Source organism: Lemur catta, chromosome 15 (genome assembly GCF_020740605.2).
Source record: "Lemur catta isolate mLemCat1 chromosome 15, mLemCat1.pri, whole genome shotgun sequence".
NCBI classification, from domain to species: Eukaryota; Metazoa; Chordata; class Mammalia; order Primates; family Lemuridae; genus Lemur; species Lemur catta.
In genome coordinates, this window is record NC_059142.1 from 18,810,220 (window position 1) to 18,831,713 (window position 21,494).

Here is a 21,494-nt window from a genome sequence, read left to right on the forward strand (position 1 = left end):
GTTTTTGGTACTAGGTTTTACTTGAACGGTTTCTTGTTAGACAGTCCACACTGATTAAAATAAATTTTGACTTCATTCACTGAGAACAGCAAAAGAAAATAAATCCAAGTGTTTGTTTCAATATTGGATCATCGGTGACTAAGCTTTTTTTCTTTGTTTTTTTCAAATATCCTGCTTCTGTAATCAGGAGAAACACATAAAGAAAACTGTTAGTGATTGAACTCAACCTTCTCTGACCTTAGGAGTTAAGGTCCTCATTGCCTAGAAGACCCTGTTACTGGGAATTCATTGGAATGCCAAACAGCTACTTTTGGGTTGAGCAATTGGATCATACATGTGTTACTACAGAGAGAAATGGCCTTGAAGTTGTGTTTTCGTAAAAAGGGGTACAATTTAAATGAAGGTTATTTGGGGGTTTGTTTTTGCAACATGGGCATTTTGGGATTCCAGACTTTATTTTTACTAATTTTTTTTAATCTTCCCTCCAGATCCCAAAAGGATAATCACTTACAATGAAGCCATGGATAGTCCAGATCAATGAAGGACCAGACTGCCTATTCGTAACCTTTCTGCAGCATTAGAGCCACCGTTCATGGGGGACACAAGGCTTTTATGCTCCTAGATCTTCAACGCAGCAGAGGAACCATAAGTAGAATCACAGGATAATATATACAAATATATATATATACATATATATATATAGTTATTTAAAAAAAAGGCAACTGAAAGTAATTAGACTTCTTAAGGAATCAAATTTATTTCAAAAGACTACACATGGTTATTTAATCTCCGGTACTGAATAGTTTTTTGTTTTTTTTTTTCCTTTTTCTTTCGTTAGTTTTTGTTTTTAAGTGTGAATGCAAGTGATTAATGAATACAGACTTAACAAGTGTGGTTCTAAAGTTCCTGCTGTCATCAACTTGGGCAACAAATGACCCACTGGAAAGGCAAATCCACTTAAAAGATCTCTGTATCTTGTTCTGTGACTAAAGTGATACACTAATCACGGGGAACCCAGAATGATTCAACATTTTCCCCCCACTCCTCCTTTGATCTTTTGGTTTTACTTTAAGCCCTGCGAGAATGCTGGATAAATGCCTTGAAGTTTGCAGGGGTGTATTTTTTTTAGCGAATATGATTTGCATGTCTTGCCAGGAGTTAAGCAGCCTCTGTGGGTTGTTGGGGAAATCTTTTCTTTCTTTCCTTTTATTTTTTGTGGGGTGGGGATAGGGGAGGGCCTTGAAGTTCTACAATTCTGGAATAGTTGGTGGTACATAGTTAACTTGGTTTTGGTTCAATTTAACAACTGAAGAATCCATGAGTGTGATTTTTAATAAGTTGCAGAACAAGCAATTGGCTTGGATATTCAATATGGAAAAATATTCCTGTGCCCATATTTTAATGTAATTGTATAACTGGGAGCAAAAATATATTCTGCTTTTCAACTGTAGGTGCTCCAGACTTGCTCTCTGTCACTAACACTAAATGTGCTGTTTTCCTTGTTTTTCTTCAAACATCAAAGAGAAACTTCTGTACCTTTCTGTAAATTCTCTTTTAATTTCTCAGCAAAATCTAAAAGGGGAAGCAAAAGGTCCATGAAAACTAAAACTTCATGTTTTTAGCCAGTGAGGAGGTGAGGTAATAAACCCTGCCTGTAGAAGGTGTGTTTTCATGCAAACTATACTTCTGAGCTTATTAGCTTCTAATTATATCTTAGTAAATATATTTTAGTACTAGAGCAAAATGGGTTTTTAAGGAAAATAATGTGAAATTCTGGAAATTTTCTTTTGGGCAGAGAAGAGCATTAGCCCTGTCTTATCATCACATTGTCATCCTGTTGCACTGCAGCTTGTGTATAGCATGCTAAAATAAATTTATTTGTGTGTGTGCAGAAATTAAGGGTCCAATTAAGATTGGGTGATGTTAGTGGCATAATAACAAGTTGTCTGGCCTGACATAGCATCACATCACATAAACAACACACACAGAAATTAGTATATCCATGTATGTCAAATACAGGTTAAAATAGCAGGGCATTTATATTTAATATAAAGAGTTGTAGTCTTCTAATAAAAGTAGACTGGATCCCCCTGGGGTATTTGGGGAGAAAGTAACTACTTTTGCTCTACCCCTTTGCTTAAGAAATGTCCAGTTTTGAGTGACTGGTAGTATGGATGGGTTTTCTTGTTTTGTTGATTATTTGAGACTTTTAACAAGTAGTTCACGAAAGAAGCTGTTGGACTCAACATAGAGTAGAGAAAATATCTTTTTAGTCTGGATTTCTGCCCTGCTTAGATTTTAAAAGTATAAGCATGGATTGCCAATTCCACTTGATGTAAACAAAACTTTTTTATACATAATATATATATATATAATAACTTATTGTATCAGTCCAGGTTCAGAAACTTGTGGTAGGCCAGTTCCAGATAGTTTCATTTCACCTGTAAACTGTATCACTTTTACTGATATTGTAATTTTCAAATGTATAATATGTTTACAGATGTGCCCTGCATTTAGTCTGCCTTGTTCCTATTTTGATTTTTGTTGAGTCTCCTGCCTGCTTGCCAAAAGCGAGGATGCTTCAGGCCCATGTACAATTGAAAGCAGAGGCATCCTTGAGCTTTAAAGCATTGAACAAACTGGAAAATGCAACATACCACATACTGAAGTGAAAAAAGTCTGTGTTTTTGTGTTTTTTAAATAAAAATTTTCAAAAAGTTTAAAAAAGATATAAGGTTGATTAAAGGGAAAAAAAAGGCTCCAGTTTGTTTTACAGGTTTTAAAGTTCTGCTGTGTGTTCAATTGCCTTGTGTAACCACTTGTCGCCTTAGGGCCAGATCCCCTCCCCTCACTTTTTTTTAAATGTCCATTTTGCTTGCCTAGAATTTTCTTCTGTCTCAGCAACTCACAAGAAACTTTCTGGGTTTGTGACATTACAGAGGTTGAATGAATATATATTCTAAAAGGAAAAAAAAAAAAAAAACAAAAACCAGCCCCCATCTGAATTGGGCTTAACTTAGAAGCAACACTTAATTAAATATCTGTAGAAAGCTATGGCTATCCTAATTTCCTTTCATATCCCTCAGGCCTCCATGTTCAGAGAAGCCAAAAAGAGAATGTATCCCTTCTGTTTGTCCAAAGGTTTTTGAGAGTCTCACTTCTGAATGAAACAATGCAACATTTCACTTTGATTTCTCCACTGAAATTTCCTTGATTATATGGTTAGAGGTATATAGTTAGGAATGTCATTTAACTTTCTGGGAACGCTAGTGCCCCGTCATATTAACTGTCAGTATTTTTTGGGCATTGGGTTAATGGACTTAATTGCCTAGGTACAAGCAGGACTTTGGGACAAATTTCCTTTGTGCTGTTTGGTAACACTTAACTACTTGTTGCAATCTTTCTCCTTAGGTCCTCACACAATTCCTTACAGAGCACTTATTAAAAAAAATCTTAAGAGTTGATCTGTTTTCTGATTATTTTTGTGTAAGCTTCTAAACAAACTTCAGCTGTGATTAATTTAGCACATTTAAGTAACATTAATGTGTTATTGTTTGGTATCAAGAATTTTCCTTCAACTCAGAGTATTAGTACTGTAGCATAAACCAAATACAGTCTAGAGGGGATTTTTAACATCCCTCCATTATAAAGACTGAAAAAGATGTGTGTGTGTATGTATGTGTTGAGTGCTTGTATGTGAGTGAAAGATGCAGATATTAAAACTTAGTAAATGAATGTGTGTAAGACATTAGTATTCAGAGAATGAACTTGTATTTATTTTGTGCCATTTGTTTTCATTACACAGAATAAAGTCAGGTGGTTTAAATCCTTAAAAGGGTAGTATTTGAAAAATGGCACTAAGAATGAAATCATGACCTATTTTTTTAATAGCTATGAAGATACTAATTATGGGTGAAGATTTCTTTTTAAATCTGTCTTGATTATTGTAGGCTTCTGTGTCATGTACCACTCCTATAGATGTCTTGAATAATCCCCCTTTCCCACAAAAGACAGGGTGTATTTATCTTTCTCTTTATTCACTCCCACTTTGCTAAACTGAAGTTAATTGCCTAGCCTTTTCTCTAACCTCCTTAGTAAGGAACCATCACATAAAGTGTATTTACAGCATATGTAGTAGCCTTTCTTCCTCCTCTATTTTCCAGGAGAGGATAGCCAATAACTATTTGTTAATTATAGTTTGGTTTTTTTCCTTGAAATAAATAGCCAGAGAGTTTCTCTCCATTTTAGAATTTTGCTGTCCTCCTTAATCATCTGCTTACCAAGTCATCACTCAGTCTGCAAAAACTTTATAATGGAAAAGTGCTGTACTGTTTTTTCAAAACATTTTTTAGGGAAAATATGACAAACCTCAACTATGGGAGTTGTCTAATACGAAATAGCAGCAGTAGTTTCATACTTGGTTGTTATAGGCTTGTTGCTAACCCACATCAGAGGCATCTAATGGTTTATCGTTTATAATTGCTGTAAACTTTTTTAAACACGGAAAAGCCATTTAGTGTGAAATTGTATGTCATGTCCCAAATGGCCACTAGCAAGGAAATTGGAAGAAGACTTTTATTCGACTTTAAATTCCACTAAATAAGGAGGGAGTCATTCTTGGAAGGCTCTCCAAGGATCATGGGTATAGTTATGCCACTGAACCGTGTACTGGAATAACACACAATCCTTCTTGTATATGTATGCTAACTACATAACAGATATGCAATAGTGGGACAAATATATATAATGGACAATAGTTTTTATGATCAGGTGTTGTTGATGCTGTACCAGTCAGGGTAGTTTCTGATAGGGCAGTGTCTTTTACTAGTCCTACTCATGACTTAACTGTTGGGTTTTAAAGGAAAGAAGGTAGTATCTGCTCAATCTCCCCCCCTCCAAAGTATTGATATTTGCTTAAAAGGGAGGGGCAGAGGGTAAGATTAGAAGCATAAGTAGCTACTCTAGGTTTGCCAGAGGCAACATAGTTTAACATTAGCTTTTAATATTGATGTTATTTTTATTAATGTAATTAAGAGAGCACCAAGATTCTTTCATGATAAAAAGATGGGCTTCTGCTTTGAGTATGTTAAAATTTTTTTTTTTTTTAATATACATCACTCTGTTCAAATGTGTGAGAACCAGGCCCACCCTGGGTTGATTAAAAGAATGATGAATAATTGGCTTCACTCAAAAGCACTGCTTTTACTGGGTTTTAAATTAAATTTCACACTGTTTTGCTGCTCAAGAAAGTAGTTAAAGGATGCCAGCAATAATATGAATGGAGTTTTAAGTTGTCTGTGTAGTAAAAACACCCAGTGAAGCATGAATGGCATATTGTTTCTGCATTACTGGGATTGTCAAATAGCAGTTATAGGCTAAAAACTATGGAACAGCCATCCTCACATGTTAGGATTGCTGATTCCGACTTCCCTATTCATAGAATTTTGTTATGTCTAGAGTTCTAAAGCCATTTTATAATACTGCAGTATCCCTTTTCTACAGCCTTATTAAAATAGCTACAAACATTTATTTTCCAGTTCAGTTTCACTTTCATTGTATATCACAAAGTTACTCTGCAGACCAACAAATCAACTTGAGGTAAATTCATATAGCTTTCCATATACCCTTTTTTCCTCAGGTGCTAATCAAAGGCTCCAAAAATGGATACTGCTTTAGTAATGTCTGCTTTATTAAAATGCATATTTCTTTTGCTAGATGTAAAGATTTGGTGTTAACAAAAGTGGTTTTAATATGTAAATATGGATGAATGCCTTTAGTTTACCCCTGTTTATGTCTATTAGTCTATTTTCATTTATCCTTTATAGAGGAGGATCCTTTCATGATCTTGAATACATTTCGTTAGGTATTGTTGCATTTTTAGAATGAAAATTCAACTGTTTTCTGTCTTAGATTAATCCTGCTGCTGCTATGAGAAACTGAAAATCAAGAATGTGATGCACTTTTTACATTACTATATACCATACATGTACCATAGGTTGCTTTGATACCTTTCCTGTAGCACAGCCACTAACAAAAGTGAGTGAATTTTAAAATTCTCTTTGGGAGGGAATCAGTACAAGTAACTCATCCATAGTTGGTATTGGCCTATGAAGGTCAACAACCAAGGAAAATAAAAATTCTGTTAATATTACACTTTTTGGCCTTAAAATGTCTTCTACTACTGAAAATATTTTAAATGTTAGCTTTATTTCTATTACTCCCTCTCTCTGCCTCAAAAAGAGGAATTGGGAAGAATGGCTTAAAGGAAGTAGTATCATTGGTTTGTTGCTGATCTTTTAGAAAGAAAACATTTGTCTATATAAGCTGGGGACTTTTTTTTTGTTTGTATACAGAAGACAAATGCCCTGAACCAATCAAATTTAATTTAATCAAATCAATGAAAACTCCAACTATTCTGCTTCTCTAGTATGTTTTTACTTAGCAAAGGTAAACTTAAATATAGTAGGAATGCTACTTGACAAGAGGAAAAGTCATTTCTCAAGCACATACTCAAACTTGAAGGAGCTCAAACCCAAAATAATGGGGGAGAAACAACAAATGAGGTGGAGGAATATGAGAAAGATGTATGGTCCAAAGCTATCTGGTTATATTTTGATGTTGCCAATATTGCAAAGCCAAACTTTTAATTTGCTTATTTAATATATTTGTTGGCCAGAGATCTATTTTTTATATCAATGTGCCTTGCATGTATATTTAAAAAAAAATTGGAAAGGCCATGTAGTAATGCCTGAGATAGTTGATGGTTCTTACCACCTCACTAATTTTTATGCAGTATGAAATGCTCATTCTGTTGCCCAACTGGTGCTCTTTGTTTAAAGTTATAGATCTTGTCAAACTGGAACTATTTTGTAAACTGGGGAAGTGTTTTAATCTTTTTGTTGTTTCTTTTTTTTTTTCCTTTTCTTCTTGTTTCTTTCTTTTTTTCTTTTCTTTCTTTCTTTCTTTTTTTTTTTTTTTTTTTTTTGTTCTTAGTCTGTTAGTGGCTGTTCTGTAGTGGGAAGTAGTAAAAGGATTCTTCACTCCCTTGTCTTCCCCCCTCAGCACCTTCTTCAAGTAATGTGATGACACCATTTCTTGTGTGCTTTGAAAAAAAGTTTCAGCTTGCTGTCTCCTTTAGTGTTAAGAAAAAGTGTTATAAAAAGCATTGTTTGCAAAACCTAGGGAGATAATGGAGTCCACTTTAATTTGGAATTCTGTGTGAGCTATGATCCAAGTTATTGGCTCTTCCCAACTTTAAAATTTTTATTGTTAAAGCACCTTGCTTAGAAAATTTTAAATATTTATGTCTGCAACAATTGTCTCAAAATAATAAACTGTGCAATTCTTGTCATTAAAAAAAAAGATCTGAACTCTCCCTAATGTGACTTGTTAGTTTCTCTGTATTTCCTGCCAGTGTAAATGTGAAAAGCTTTGCTTGCATTACGTTTTAGAAATGCATTTTGCACACTCGAATTTTGCTGAAGCTCCGTGAAAAGGTTAGATCTAAGTAGATGAATAAAGCTATGCACATGTTTTCAAAGTTTAATTTGTGTGTCATTACCAAAAGTGACCTATCTGTCCTTATTATGATACATTGTTCTTAGCTTCACCATCTTTGGAAACAGCTCAAAGTTATAGGTCTAGGCTAGGTCTTCAGTGGAACTAGAAGAAAGGAAAACTGGCATCTATTTTAGTAAAGTTCAGTTTAAATCAGAGCTTGACTTGTATCTATTAAAGGGCTTTTCTTGAAACAGGGCAGTTTTATTAGCTTTACAAATCACTGGATGCACTTCTCTGTTATTTGATCAAACAGAAAAGGGAAGTAATTCAAACTAAAATGAAGGACCTTTGTCACATGAGGACCTGGTGACAATTTTATGTCTTAAATCTGGCTTAAAGGTAGGATAGCCTTTTTATTAATACCTTTCCTGCTTTAGTGTAAGTTTGCTTTACTGAATGAGTGGTTTGGGATTAGAGTCATTCAGTTGTTGAAAGATCAAAGGACAGGTTGTTTTAAAGATAGTATACCTTTTAAAAGTTACCCAAGCAGATTAGAACAAGTTTAGAAATTGGGCACATTGGTTCAATCACTGCAGTCTGCATGTACTGAATAGCTTAACTTCACACATATGTGTACTTATAAGATTGTGTAGAGTACTGGCCAGGTTTTGTTAGATCATCTTTTAAAATTTTTTGTTTTGTAATTTCTTCAGGACATTTGTAGGAGAGGCTAATAAGTTTAAGTAGAATATATTACTAATGGTATTTTCCCCATGCTTCTAGATATAAAAGAAATAAATTTCCATTTTATAGCTTTTCCAATGTATAGAAGAAGGTTACTTGTCTGTCATCAAGTGTGCTCTTGATGTATGTCATTGGCTTTGAAAACACAGCAAAATCCTTTCTTCTGTACCTTCATTGATAGTGGCTGTTAAAAACTAAGTCCTCTAATCGAGACTGGAAAGGTGGTCCATAATGCATGGCCTTAAAAAGCAGAAATGTAGGAGTGTAGCAAGCATTGTCTTACATGGCTATGGCTACTCTCCCGCATCTGTCCGTAGTTCACTATGTTCAGTCTTAGAGCATATTGGAGGAGTAAAGTAATTTCTGTGTCTTGTGTACATAGGCACTTAGGAGCTGAGTTACCTCTTAATCTGGGGGAAGGATAACTAGTGTAGTACAGTTATGTTAGAGGATGGTTTCCCTTCTCCCTTTAAAAAAAAAAGTTTGAATGTTTATTTTGCCCAAAAAGATAGGTCTTTTCTAGATTTAAGAACAGTGACCAGAGAAATTTACCCTTTTGCTAAATGCTTAGCTGTTTCTGATGTCATGGATTCTGAGGAAGTCAGTTACATGATCTTCCTTTATTGATGTCTTACTTCATGTTCAGTGTTTTAAATATATAAATTACAAACACTTTACAACCATACCCAGATTTACTTATTTTCTCAGAAGAAAAACTTGAGAAATTTGTAGAATCAAATTAAGAGACAAAATAAGTGTACATTGTTGAATAAAAAATTTTAAAGTTTCTGAGGTGTTTGTTATCTTTTGTGTGCTTTAATTTTTTAAAAAGTCTTGACTGAAAGCTAAGATTGTGACATTGATAATGATTTTTTTCAAAGGGTTACATGTACAGAGAATTTAAATCTTCAATGTACTACAGTCTTACGTCTTTCTGTTGATTTTTTTCTTTTTTTAATCATATTATTACAATGCTTAGAATTAGCATGTGTATTGAAAAATCAGCTGTCTGAGCAACTATCCTGCCTTACGCTCTTCCAGTTGAAATAAACCAAAATTGAGTTACGCAATTAAGCAACTAGAATGTTAAGCTGCCAAGACTCTGGATTTATTCATAGCTATGTAGAAATATACACACTGAAGAAACTTCCTGTTTCTTTAGCACTGATTTGTCACAAGGTGAAAAAAAAATCAATGCTAACTTCAACATTATTAGAATAGGGGATGCGGAGAAAGGACATAAAAACATTTACCAAAATGTTTTACCAAAATGTTTTACCAAAAGTGTATCCTTCATTATTGAGACTGATAATGTTTGTGTTATATACTTTATTCTTTAAGACAGAGAACAATAGTCCTTGACCTGGTAGGTGACTTGCAAGGACACAGAAGGGAATTTGAGGTTTTATTGATGCTTATCTGTAAATATTCTCATCCACGTAAATGTGATTTGTGTAAAGCATGGTAGTTAATCCAGTCTACAAAGTTCTGGGTTTTTTTTAAATGACATTTATTGTGGGTTTCAGCAGCTAACATTTGAAAGCAATGTCTGTGAGCAGAACATAAAACTCATTCTAGAGTGCTTAGCAAGGTCTCATGCTTTAGGATTCTCTTACTTGGAGCTTTTAATCCACTACTGTTGGATTCGGCGAATCGACTGGATCTGGGAAGTCTGGGCATGAGAACCCCACTCTCTCCAATGTTTATAGTCTCCTCCGTGATGGTCACTTTCCAAGATATACTGATACCCACGATATCCAGGATACTGGTAGCAAACCCAGCTAGGAAATCCAAAGCACATTGCATTATTAAAACTAGTTAGGAATCTGGTGTACACCCCAAAACCTGAGCTGCTTGCCTTAACAAGATGGTACAGGATACTTTAGGTTTAAAAAACAATAGCCATCCTAAATGTGTCAGACACTTTGTAAGCATAATATGACTACAGCTAATTAATTAATCTTGATCATGTAAAAAGGTACAAGAGTAGTCAACATAAATAGAGGCATATCCAGGGAAGAAAAATCTGCACCATTGAGCGGTAGTTGGTACAATGAACCTGAGATTCAAAATTACTAGTAACTGGAATGTGACATTCATACCAATGTGATGTCAGTGTATGAAATCTGGTAAAACAACCATTGACATGTTAATATTCAAGGTCTGCATCTGCAGAATTATTATTTTTTTTTTGAGACAGAGTTTCACTTTGTTGCCCAGGCTAGAGTGCTGTGGCGTCAGCCTAGCTCACAGCGACCTCAAACTCCCAGGCTCAAGCAATCCTTCTGCTTCAGCCTCCCGAGTAGCTGGGACTACAGGCATGCGCCACCCTGGCCAGCTGATTTTTTCTATATATTTTTAGTTGTCCAGATAATTTCTGTTTTTAGTAGAGATGAAGGTCTCGCTCTTGCTCAGGCTGGTCTCGAACTCCTGACCTCAAGTGATCCTCCCGCCTCGGCCTCCCAGAGTGCTAGGATTACAGCAGGAATTAATTTGAAATGTACTCCAACCCTGTTTTTGCACTTACGCCCCACTTTGTATCTTCATGGAGCCAACTTCATTGTTGAGCCAACCCATGGCTTGCAAGGAGGGGTAGTCATCACAGATCTCCCACTGGCGTCCAATAAAGTTTTCTTTTTCAAAGATGGTAATCTTAGACTCCTTATGATTCTGTAATCCAGAAATTGTTTAAAAACATTTAATACTAGTGTTGTGGCTATCATATCTTAATTCTTTAATTACCATATTTTTCTAAATTGAAATATTTTCTGGTTTACAAAAGGAAGTACATGATCATTGATTGTAAAAAGAACAGATTTATAAGAAAAAAGTTCATAATTTTGTTTAATCCAATTTAAATGCCATAATTTTTAAAATGCACAAATAACCAATATAATACTTTGGAACAATGAAAGGCCAATGAAGATATGAAACTGGGAAAAAATACTTGCTACACATAGCCAACCAAGTGATGAATTAATGTTCACTAATCTGAAAAAATTTTACAGATTAATACAAACAACCCAAATTGTGTGTGTGTGTGTGTGTGTGTGTGTGTGTGTGTGTGTGTTGGAAATAACCTATATGTCCAGTAGTGAACATGAATACTACACAAGCATTAAAAGGGGAGAGACGAAAACTAACCCTGGTGATAGAAAATGGTGGGGGAGCAATTGACTGGAAAGGGACACCAGGGAACTTTATGGGGTGATGGAATTGTTCTATATATGATTAGGGTGTTGGTTACATGGGTGTACATACTTAGGATCTGTGCATTTTACCTTATGTCAATTATACCTTTGGTGAAGGGTAATGAAGAAAAGTGAGATGAAATCACTTCCAGATAGGGAAGTATTTTTTAGGTTTAGAACTGTTTAGGTTAACTTCACCAGTTAAATTTTGGTAAAACTTTGAACTAAGGTGAAATCATTAGCCAAAATCCTGAGAAAATCACATGATACAGACTATATTTGGAAGGGTTCTAGCCCAGCTTCACTCCCAATATAGGGATCATTTTCAACACATCCCTGAAGGTCATCTTGCTCCTGCTTGAACCCTTCCAAAGACCTTAGAAGTGTCCTCATCTGATGCATTATTGAATAATGCTTAGTGTTAGAAACAAAAGTTGTTATGAATCAGTGCAGATAAGAGATACTGGAAGACTTGCCTCTTTCTTCCCCATTCCCACTTACTGAACGGCTACTTCAGCATTTCCTTGTTTCTGCAGTAAAATGTTAACATAGATAGAAATTTAACTGACCAAGGGTTTACTACAGGGTAAGAGCTTTTACTAGTTCACTAGTGTTTCACCAGTTGACTGGGCTCTTGAGTATCCGCTTTTTGCCGCCCCGCCCATGAAAAGACCCTTACTTTTAGCTTAAGGAAAATAACCACGTGGTAGGGAAAATCAAATGGCAGACTTGGGAAGGGGAAAGCAGTATATTTCTTTTCTGTTTCACATTCAGCATAACTGATGAGAAATAACATAAATGTCAGTCTGTCTGCACCCTCTTGCCCCATCCCTCACATGCACAGAAGTAGAAATTTCAGAGACTCACAGCTGAACAGATGGGGCGAAAGGACATGAGACGCTCAATGTGGTAGGCATTACTCCCACTCCAGGCATCCCAGCGAGGGTATTCTCCTCTCTCCAGGACAAACTGTTGCCCACAGAAGCTGGTATGCTCATAACCAATCCAGCTGCCAAAGATATGTAGTGCTGTTTGTTCATGGTGTTCAAAGCCTATATGGCCTTGGGGAGAAGGCATCTTTCATTTTAGATAAGTTAATAGTGGATAAAACATCAAGCCAATCCCAGTAGAGCCGTACAAAGTAATTCATCATGAGAAGTGGGGAATGAGCTGACAGCTACACTAAGCAGGTTTGTAGATGTATTTGTTTTGGGATTATCCACTGAAAGGGTCTATCTACTTCAGTGGCCCGAGTAATGTGTATTAGCAAAGCCAATTTAAAGTTCCATTTCCTTTCTCTCCAAGTCACCTATTCTCTACTGGCTGGAGCTGCAGGTTCAGGATCTAGTGACTTGCTATTGCTTTGGCTCTAGCCAAACCTGGTGGTGTCTTCGTAAGAAAGCAAAGGGATGAAGAGGCAGCTGGTAGATTACTAGTCTCTTGTTTCCTCATCACTTTGTAGGTTCTTTCTCCTGGTGCCCCATACCTATACCTAATTTTTTGAAACACCTCACCTCAGTTTTTCACAGTTGGGTCTCAGTTACTGGTGACACCTTAAAGTGTTATCCATTTTAAAGGGCTAAAGAGCTTGATTTTGGTGGCAAGGAGCTTGTGGAAGCCTATCCACATACAAGGCCAGTTCTGCCCAGGACAAAGGAGAGGCCTTTCCTTCTGCATTTCCAGGCTGATGATAAAGGCCTCGACTACCCTGCCAAGAGTCAGAAGACAAAACGAGAGGATCCCCCTTGCCAAGATTAACCATTAACAAGAAATACCTGGATGACTAACCAGGAACTAATATGCCTCTGGAGTCCTGGGGTTGAGTTCCTTTTTTTATAGAGAAATTAGCTAACAATGTCTGCTCTGGGACATACAAGAGAGTTAGCCATAAAGAGGCTGCCGCTTGACAGTTTCCTCTCTACCTATTTTCTACAGGCGAGAAAAACTCCAGGGTCCTGTGGCTGTTCTGAGGGAATCCTAGATAGCGGCCTATGGGCTCCAGAAGCACAGGTGTGATACCTGTCACTGGCCCTCCCCATTGTACATATTTCTTTAATCTGCATCCCACACCACCCCCAGTCTAGTACCAAGCCACTAAATTATGCGTGTAGTGATTTCTTTTGAGCTTACTTCAGTATGGAGGCCTTTCTCCAAGAAAGGATTAGAGTCTAAGGGAACATCTTTCTTTCGCCATCCCCATTATGGTCCCATGTCTGAAAGGACCTGAAATAAGGGGCCTGCGGTTCCACTGAGGTCCATACTCACGCGCCACTTTCCACCTTGAGGGATCGGACATTATCAAAACTGCGCTCAGAGACGTTTGGGCAGGAGCTGGTGAACTCCATCCTCTTGCCCTGGAAGTTCTCTTGATCATAGATGGTTATCTGAAATGGAATTGAATGGGACAAGAGAGCTAGAACCTGGTATGTCAGGAAGGGGAGGCCCAGATCAACAGCTTGACTGGTATCTGACCCTGGGTTTTCTGTCAACAGCTGTATCCCAGGATGCCTGATGAGATCTCTTCCAGAATAGACAGGGTAGGAAGGGGTTTGAATTAACATCATTGGTTGCTGGTGTTCATATGCCCAGGCTAGGAATGAAATGAGAGGGGATTGGTTTATGAGAGGAATGGTCTGCCAGAGATAATAGAATGCCCAAGGGACAGGCCAAGGACTTGTGGACTTCCATTTCACCATGCTTCCTGTATAAGTATAGCCCAGAGGCTAGGATTCTGGGAGTCCCAGGAACTCCCTGCGGATTATTTCTTAGCTTCTCCAGTCATACCCTCTATAGAAACCTAAAGTGTAAAGGGAGAGTTGATTAAATTGTTTTCATACCTTAAACTAAAACTTGGTTCTTGGATCTGGCCAGAGGACAACTCCCAAAGCTGTGAACTGGCCTTAGAGTTGATCCAATGAGGACGGTAGGGAGTGATAGGCAAACAGGGAAAGCCACTTCACCCACTTCAGCCAACGGTTAAAACCAGCCTCAGGATGGGAGTCAGGAGACCAGGGTCCTATGACTTATTTGGGATCTAGTGGCAAATCTCCCTTCATTTATGGGCCCTCATTTTCTCTATGGGCTGCACTATTTTAAGATAATTTTAGCAGTGTGGAGGATAGTTGACTTAGGAAACTACACATCTCCCCCCATCATTGGTTTCCACAGTCATCCTTCCTCTGTCCAAACGAGGCATCTGAGATATCCTTTCTTCAGTGGCATCTGGACCTTGGATGGACCCTTCCCCCACAGACTGGTATTTCATTGGTTGGTCACTGTCTCCTGGGGCCTGCTCTGTGGCAGCATCTCACCTCTGCCCTGTTGGATCCCTCAATTTTCCATGTGAAGGGGGTGGGCTTACCTTCCATGGCCCCAGGGTCCCTGGCATAGGGTTGGTCTGAGCCATCTTGGTGGTTGGAAGGCTTTCTGGAAGACAGAACACACACCAGTGACATAGCCTCTGGGTTGGAGGGTTGAGGTGAGGGAGCACAGGGACAAGTAAAGGGGACTTGAAGTCCAAAAGACAGATTTTGGTTGGGATCCTGGCTCTGCTGCTGACCAGCTGAGCGTTGTTTTTTCCATTGATAAAGCTTCCCATGCAGTTATTGTGAGGATTAGAAGCAATAATGCAGGTAAAGCATTGCGTAGGCACTGTGACCTCTTGATAGCTGTAGCTCCTGACCTCTAGCTTGCCTCAAGGTGACCGCATTGCCTCCGTTTCACATACCCCACTGTAAACTGCTTGGCAGCCATCTAGTCCACAGCCTTCATGTGACTGGCCACACCACCAGCAGTGCCAGGATCCCGACTCTTAACTGCCCTCAATACAAGGGCAGCCTGGGCTCTGACCCGTCATGGTCTCATACTTGCCTGGCTCCTCACAGCATTCAAACCGACCTGCCGCAGTGCACGGCCATGCTACCATTCCCTCCTGCTTTTCTGTCTCCGAGACCTACCCAGCCTTGACCTTGCCTCTTCTCCAGCCTGTAGCCACTTGCTGTCTCCCTTGATTTCTAGCACTCATCACAGTACTGATGAGTGTCCCCATTGAATATGCACTGGCTGAGCTGCTGGATGGCAAGGCTGGGGTCTCCTGGGTGATTGACGTAGCACCATGCTGGGCATACGTTTAGCGGGGAGGTGAGGGGGGGCATCGAAAAAGACTCATTGAAGGAAAGTGAGGAAGAAGAGAAGGTAATAATAATAGTTAACGGAGGCTCACTGTATGCCAGGCCCTGTTCTAAATGCTTTCTTTGCATTATTGCATTTAATCTTCACAGCACGCCTATGAGCTAGGTACTATCATTATCCCCATTTTACAGATGAGGATACTGAGGCTCATAGAGGTTAGGAAGACAGTAGAGAGGGTAGGATGTGCAAAGGAAGGCAGGATAGGAGGAAGGGGGAGGGAGGGAAAGATGGGGGAGGGAGGAAGGGAGGGAAGAAAGAAGACAGGCAGGTGTGCATCAAGTTTGACTCAAGACAAATATTTGTGGCCCTCCCTCTGACTGGTATTGGGCCCAGGAACGACTAGACTGCATGTAAACTCTGTGACATGTCTTTCCATTCTGAACCTCCGAATAAGCAACATTTCCCAACTCCTGCCCCATACACCTTCTCCCTGTGCCCCAGGACCCTGCTCATCTCTTGGGGGCCCCAGCCATGTTTGCGCTAGAGCAGCAGTGACTGCCATATGAGTGACTCCTCTTGGGTTGACAAGAGAAGGGTGCCTTCCCCAGAGTGCCCCACTCCTGTCCAGCCACCCTAGAAGGCTCTGGCCACTAGACAGGAAAACTGGGCCCCCTTCTGGTCATGTCTCTGCAGGGGAAGGAGAGGAAGGGCAGGGTCGCCTCAGGGCCTTACTCACCCAGCTCCTGCTGCACAGTCTGGGTCTCCATCTGGTGCCACTTGCTCTGTGGTCCCCCTCTTTATAGCCCTGAGGCCGATGGCCTCCGGCCCTGTCAGCACTCTGCTTTCCCTCTGCCTTTGTTCGTGCTGATCCCCGGAGCTTTGGTGGCTCAGCCTGCTGGGCAGGCATCCCTCAGGCCTTTGTTTAAACTAAGGAAACAGAAATCCAGACGGCCCCGCTGCTGCGGCTGAGGCCCGTGCTGCAGACCGGGGCTGTTGTGGTCTTCATCTCAGAGCAGCCAGAAGGTGAGGACAGGAGGTCTCCGCCCCGAATATTTGTCCCCTGTCCTTCTCCAGGTTCCTCACACCGCCTCAGGACCTTCCTAAGACCGTGGGAAGCCCCATGTCATATCAAACACATCAAAATGCACCTCACTTCCATACAGGATATATACTTCTTCTTCTTGTTAAAAAATGTGAAAGGAGGCCGGGCGCGGTGGCTCACGCCTGTAATCCTAGCACTCTGGGAGGCCAAGGCGGGTGGATCGCTCCAGGTCAGGAGTTCGAGACCAGCCTGAGCAAGAGCGAGACCCCCGTCTCTACTAAAAAAATAGAAAGAAATTATCTGGCCAACTAAAATATATATAGAAAAAATTATCCGGGCATGGTGGCACATGCCTGTAGTCCCAGCTACCCGGGAGGCTGAGGCAGGAGGATCGCTTAAGCCCAGGAGTTTGAGGTTGCTGTGAGCTAGGCTGACGCCACGGCACTCACTCTAGCCGGGGCAACAGAGCGAGACTCTGTCTCAAAAAAAAAAAAAAGAATGTGAAAGGATTATTGCAATTCTGAATTTTATTGAGAAAAAAATGGTTGACTGTGTTCTTGGGAATCTTTATTATACTATATTTATATATAACTATGTAAGAGCTGAATTCAATTATAGTTGACAAGTAGATGTGAGTCTCTGTAGCTATTTTATTAAATATTCATTTTAATTTTGCAGTTTGCTTTTAAAAGTTTGGAGCCAATCAATCTTTTGGGGGTTTCAATATATTGTTTTAAGCCCTTGGAAATCTCATAAGCCCAAGGTACTGTGTCTATAGTACCCTAAAGCAGGGGTCCCCAACCTATGTTGAGTTGTATAATTATTTCATTATATATTACAATGTAATAATAATGAAATAAAATGCACAATAAATGTAATGCACTTGAATAATCCCCAAACTATCCCCCCACTCCCTGCTCCATGGAAAAATTGTCTTCCATGAAAACGGTCCCTGGTGCTAAAAAGTTTGGGGACCACTGCCCTAAAGGGTAAAATGACTTCTCCCGGCAAATTCAGGGCACTTGACAAGAGTAGGGTAGGGGAATCGTGGGCCTCCCCAGGAGCCCTGAAGGGGAAGAGGTGTTGATCAAGCATCACAGTTATTGTGAGAAGTAAGAAGATGCAATGGGTGGGAAGGGCTTTGAACCAGGTTGCTGTGGGTTCAAATCCCAGCCTCTCTCAACCTCAAAAAAGGAGATAATATCTGCCTGACACATTGTAGGTTTATGATTACTTATTATCCTGCTCTCTTCTCTTGTGACAGGCACTATAGAAAATCTCATAGCAGCTCAGAGGGAAGAAAGTTCTCCCAATCCCCCTGCAATCTCTCTAGCCCATGCCTCAAATTTCATCAGAGCCCGCTTTTTTTTTCCAGAGCCAAAAATTAGGGGGTGAAGTGTGGTATGTATGCGAGTATTTGCAGATTTGGGCAGAACATTCTAGCCATATAAGTCTGATGGCAAGCATGACATACCACCCAAGGGTGTTTCTGCTGCTTTGATCAACTCTGGACCATTGGCTGGCAAGGGACAGAGTTGCCCTGGGTATCGTAGCAGGCTTTGGCCTCCTGGTGGCTGTGTAAGGGCTTAAGGCACTAGCTGTCCACAGCTGGCGGTTCTTCCTTCATGTTCCTTCTCTTCCTCCTTTCTTTCTTCTCCAGAATTGGGGTCTTAGAGAAATTCTTATTTGGTCATTTGTTCATTCATTCATTCATTCCTTAACGCCTAGACTGGCTTAGCTACTCCCACAATGTGCTCTCATAGCACCTTGTACTTCTCCAATTATCACATTTATCATGCTGTAGAAATTACTTTAGAAACTGGAAATATTGGGCTTCAAGGAGGGGAACTGAGGTGCTTGGAGCTCAGGTATAGGACAAAATTTCCATGGTATATTTTTCTATAATCTTTGAATTTTGAACATTGAGAACATATTTTCTATTAAAATAAAGTTATTTTTGAAAATAAAACTGATTGCTTAATTATCCATTTCTTCCACTAGACTCTGTGCTCTACAAGGGCAGGGGCCTTATCTGTCTTGTTCATTGTTCTATCTTCAGCTCTGAGCATAACTCCCAGCTCCATAAATATACATATATAGATACATATATTTTTTTTGAGACAGAGTCTTGCTCTGTTGCCCGGGCTAGAGTGCCATGGTGTCAGCCTAGCTCACAGCAACCTCAAACTCCTGGGCTCAAGCGATCCTCCTGCCTCAGCCTCCCGAGTAGCTGGGACTACAGGTATGCGCCACCATGCCCAGCTAATTTTTTCTATATATATTTTTAGCTGTCCATATAATTTCTTCCTATTTTTAGTAGAGACTGGGTTTCGCTTTTGCTCAGGCTGGTCTCGAACCCCTGAGCTCAAACAATCCGCCCGCCTCGGCCTCCCAGAGTGCTAGGATTACTGGCATGAGCCACCGCACCCGGCCCATAAATATATTTTGAAGGAAGGAAGGAAGGAAGGAAGGGCTAGGTTCCGTGACTCTTGGGGCACAGAGATGATCGTGGCATAGTCCTTACTGCTCAGAGCACCCAGCTGAGCTTGGCCCACTAGCCCCAGCCACAGCTGGCCTGCTTGTGCTGTGTTTGTGCTTCACACACTTTCAGCATTGCAGTGCAAGAGCTTTGCATCCTACACAGAATCGTCAGTCCTATGGAGACCAATTTAGCTAAGTTTTCATTTTTGCAGGAAAGTGGGGCTTTTGTATTTGATTGAAAAGGCCAAACACACATGCACAAAACTATTATGGGGGGGAAAAATCAGGGTTATCGTGCCAACAATTTATAAATATTCATCAAGCATTCCTGGAGTCATAAGCAGCCCTAACCTGTCCTCCCTCCACTTTCCTCAGTTAAAGTCCTGGAAGCTTGAGAAGGACACTAAGGTCTCCAGTGCTAACCGCCAAGCTTTCCAAATGCTAACTTAATATGGCTTTTAACCAAGTTCCAGAGAATTCCCGCTCTGACATTGTCCAGAACTGCTGCTTTACCTGCTCCCTGTTGGGCATGGACTGGGAGCTCCAGCCCCCAGCTCCATCTCTTTCCAGGACAGTTAGGGCAGAGCCACACAAAGGGTGGGAATGAAGGGAGCAACCAGCTTGTAATCCCTTCTCCTGCAATGGGTTAGGATCTCTCCTGTTCACCTGTTCATCCTTAACAATAATAACAATAATAATAATAACTACAGCTTATTGAGCATTGACTGCAAACCAGACAGTGCCTTTGCAATCCTCACCACAACCCCATGAAGCAGATCATTGTAATTCCCATTTTACAGATGAGTTAACTGATGTTCTGAGAGGCCAAGTTCCAGGCTAGGGAACATAGCAGGGACTTCAGTGCATATCTGACTGCAAAACCCATACTCTCTGGCGTGAAGTAAGATGGTAATACCTGACTTACCCACTGCTGTCAGCTGAAGGGAGATCAAGCATTAGGGCAGTGGTAGGTAGGTACTCAGAGCTCAATAAACGCTGTCTGCATTACTGATTGTGCCAAATCAGATACCATCTCATGCCAGATTCGCACAGAGACAAGTGGGAGCAAGCAGCAAAGATTTTAGAAAAATCCAGATAAAAACTATTTTCTTGGAATTTGGAAAAGACTGCAATCTTTCAGTTTTTCTACTTTTCCAATATTTTTCTTTATTCGATTTTAGCAGCGCATTCTATCAATCTCGTTTTCTGAAAGGCGTTGCGCTATTGCGGACATGGATTGTGAACTGTGTTCTCAGCCCACACACTCCCAGCACACACAAGCGGGACAGCTGGCTGTCCAGTGGGAGGGGCTTCTAGATTTGGGGGTGATGGCTGACATTAAGGGGAATGTGACAGCTCCCCAGATGTAACCTGGGCAGTTTGAGCCTTGGACTTCTGGACCCCAGGGCTACATGCCAAGCTTGGTAGGTGCTCAATAGAATTTTATGGATGGCTTGGACCCCCTGGCCTTGCCTCTGGGCCCAGCGAGGGAGGGAGTGAGGTCATGGGGCCAGGGAAGCCCTGGGACTCAGCACTTTGTGGTAAGAACACAATGGGGCTGGCAGGCGGCTGAGCAGCACTTTTGTTGTTTGAGAATAAGCAGGATGGGTACAAAGCAAAGGGCCCAGTCAGCGTTCAGCCAGCACCTACCTCCCCCACGAGGGGCTGCTTCTGGGGGATCTTTTCTGCCTGTCCCTTTCCACCTCTTTAAACAGGCAAGAGAGCCAGGGCCTGGCTGCGCCTGAAAAGGCAGTAGGGCGGGCGCTGGGGGAGAACTTGGGAGGCATCTCAACTCTCCAGTTCTTTCTAAGCCCTCACTGAGGTCATCCATCCTCTGCTTCCGGGATAAACGGGTGCCAGCCTGCTGGGAGTGCCGTTGTCCTAAGGGCCCAGCCTCTGCAGCCTGCTTGCTCTGTGTGCACATGGTTCCAGAGCATTTCAATTCAACTCAGTCTAATTGAATTTCTCAGTATTGCAGCTTGAGTCATTCCCTCTTGACTAAAAGCCTAGGAAACTATCAGAAAAATAGGTACAAGGACAGCACTTGTTCTATTGCGTGACGTTCAGCCTACTCTCTCCACTATTGCTGAGCAGTCCAACTCTGTGTCTCATTTAGGATTGCCTGATTGAGCAAATAAAAACACAGGACACCCAGTTAAATTTGAATTTCAGATAAACAGTGATTATTTTTTAGTATAAGTCTCAAACATTTTTGTTTTTGAGACGAGGTCTTGCTGTGTTACCTGGGCTAGAGTGCAGTGGTATCGTCATAGCTCACAGCTACCTCAAACTCCTGGGCTCAAGTGATCCTCCTGTCTCAGCCTCCCAAGTAGCTGGGAGTACAGGTGTGTGCCACCACACCTGGCTTATTTTTCTATTTTTTGTAGAGACGAGGTCTTGCTATT

The 21,494-nt window shown here is 40.5% G+C and overlaps 2 protein-coding genes across 2 annotated transcripts in view; one reads left to right on the forward strand and one right to left on the reverse strand.

Annotated features, from left to right (window-relative positions):
• Window positions 1-9,033, forward strand: part of NUFIP2 (nuclear FMR1 interacting protein 2) — a 31,911-nt gene extending 22,878 nt beyond the window's left edge. The window contains exon 4 of the mRNA XM_045525310.1: window positions 489-9,033. Within this exon, the coding sequence (XP_045381266.1) occupies window positions 489-541 (53 nt within the window). The 3' untranslated portion in view covers window positions 542-9,033. The remainder of the gene's footprint in view (window positions 1-488) is intronic.
• A 704-nt stretch (window positions 9,034-9,737) lies between these two features.
• Window positions 9,738-16,338, reverse strand: CRYBA1 (crystallin beta A1). The gene is made up of 6 exons (XM_045525311.1): window positions 16,303-16,338; window positions 14,797-14,861; window positions 13,701-13,819; window positions 12,303-12,444; window positions 10,772-10,914; window positions 9,738-10,025 (listed from the first exon to the last, which is right to left on the reverse strand). The coding sequence occupies exons 1-6, from the start codon at window positions 16,331-16,333 to the stop codon at window positions 9,878-9,880; spliced, it is 648 nt and encodes a 215-aa protein (XP_045381267.1). The 5' UTR covers window positions 16,334-16,338; the 3' UTR covers window positions 9,738-9,877.
• Window positions 16,339-21,494: the final 5,156 nt, after the last annotated feature.

What these genes read in the sequence shown, in the direction of transcription:
- CRYBA1 (XM_045525311.1), bottom strand. Translation starts at nt 16,333, where the DNA reads ATGGAGACCCAGACTGTGCAGCAGGAGCTGG. An exon ending in TTCGCCCCATCTGTTCAGCT is followed by an intron (nt 10,915 to 12,302) that starts GTGAGTCTCTGA and finishes TCTGGATTACAG; the next exon opens with AATCATAAGGAGTCTAAGAT. An exon ending in ATGAAGATACAAAGTGGGGC is followed by an intron (nt 10,026 to 10,771) that starts GTAAGTGCAAAA and finishes TGGATTTCCTAG; the next exon opens with CTGGGTTTGCTACCAGTATC.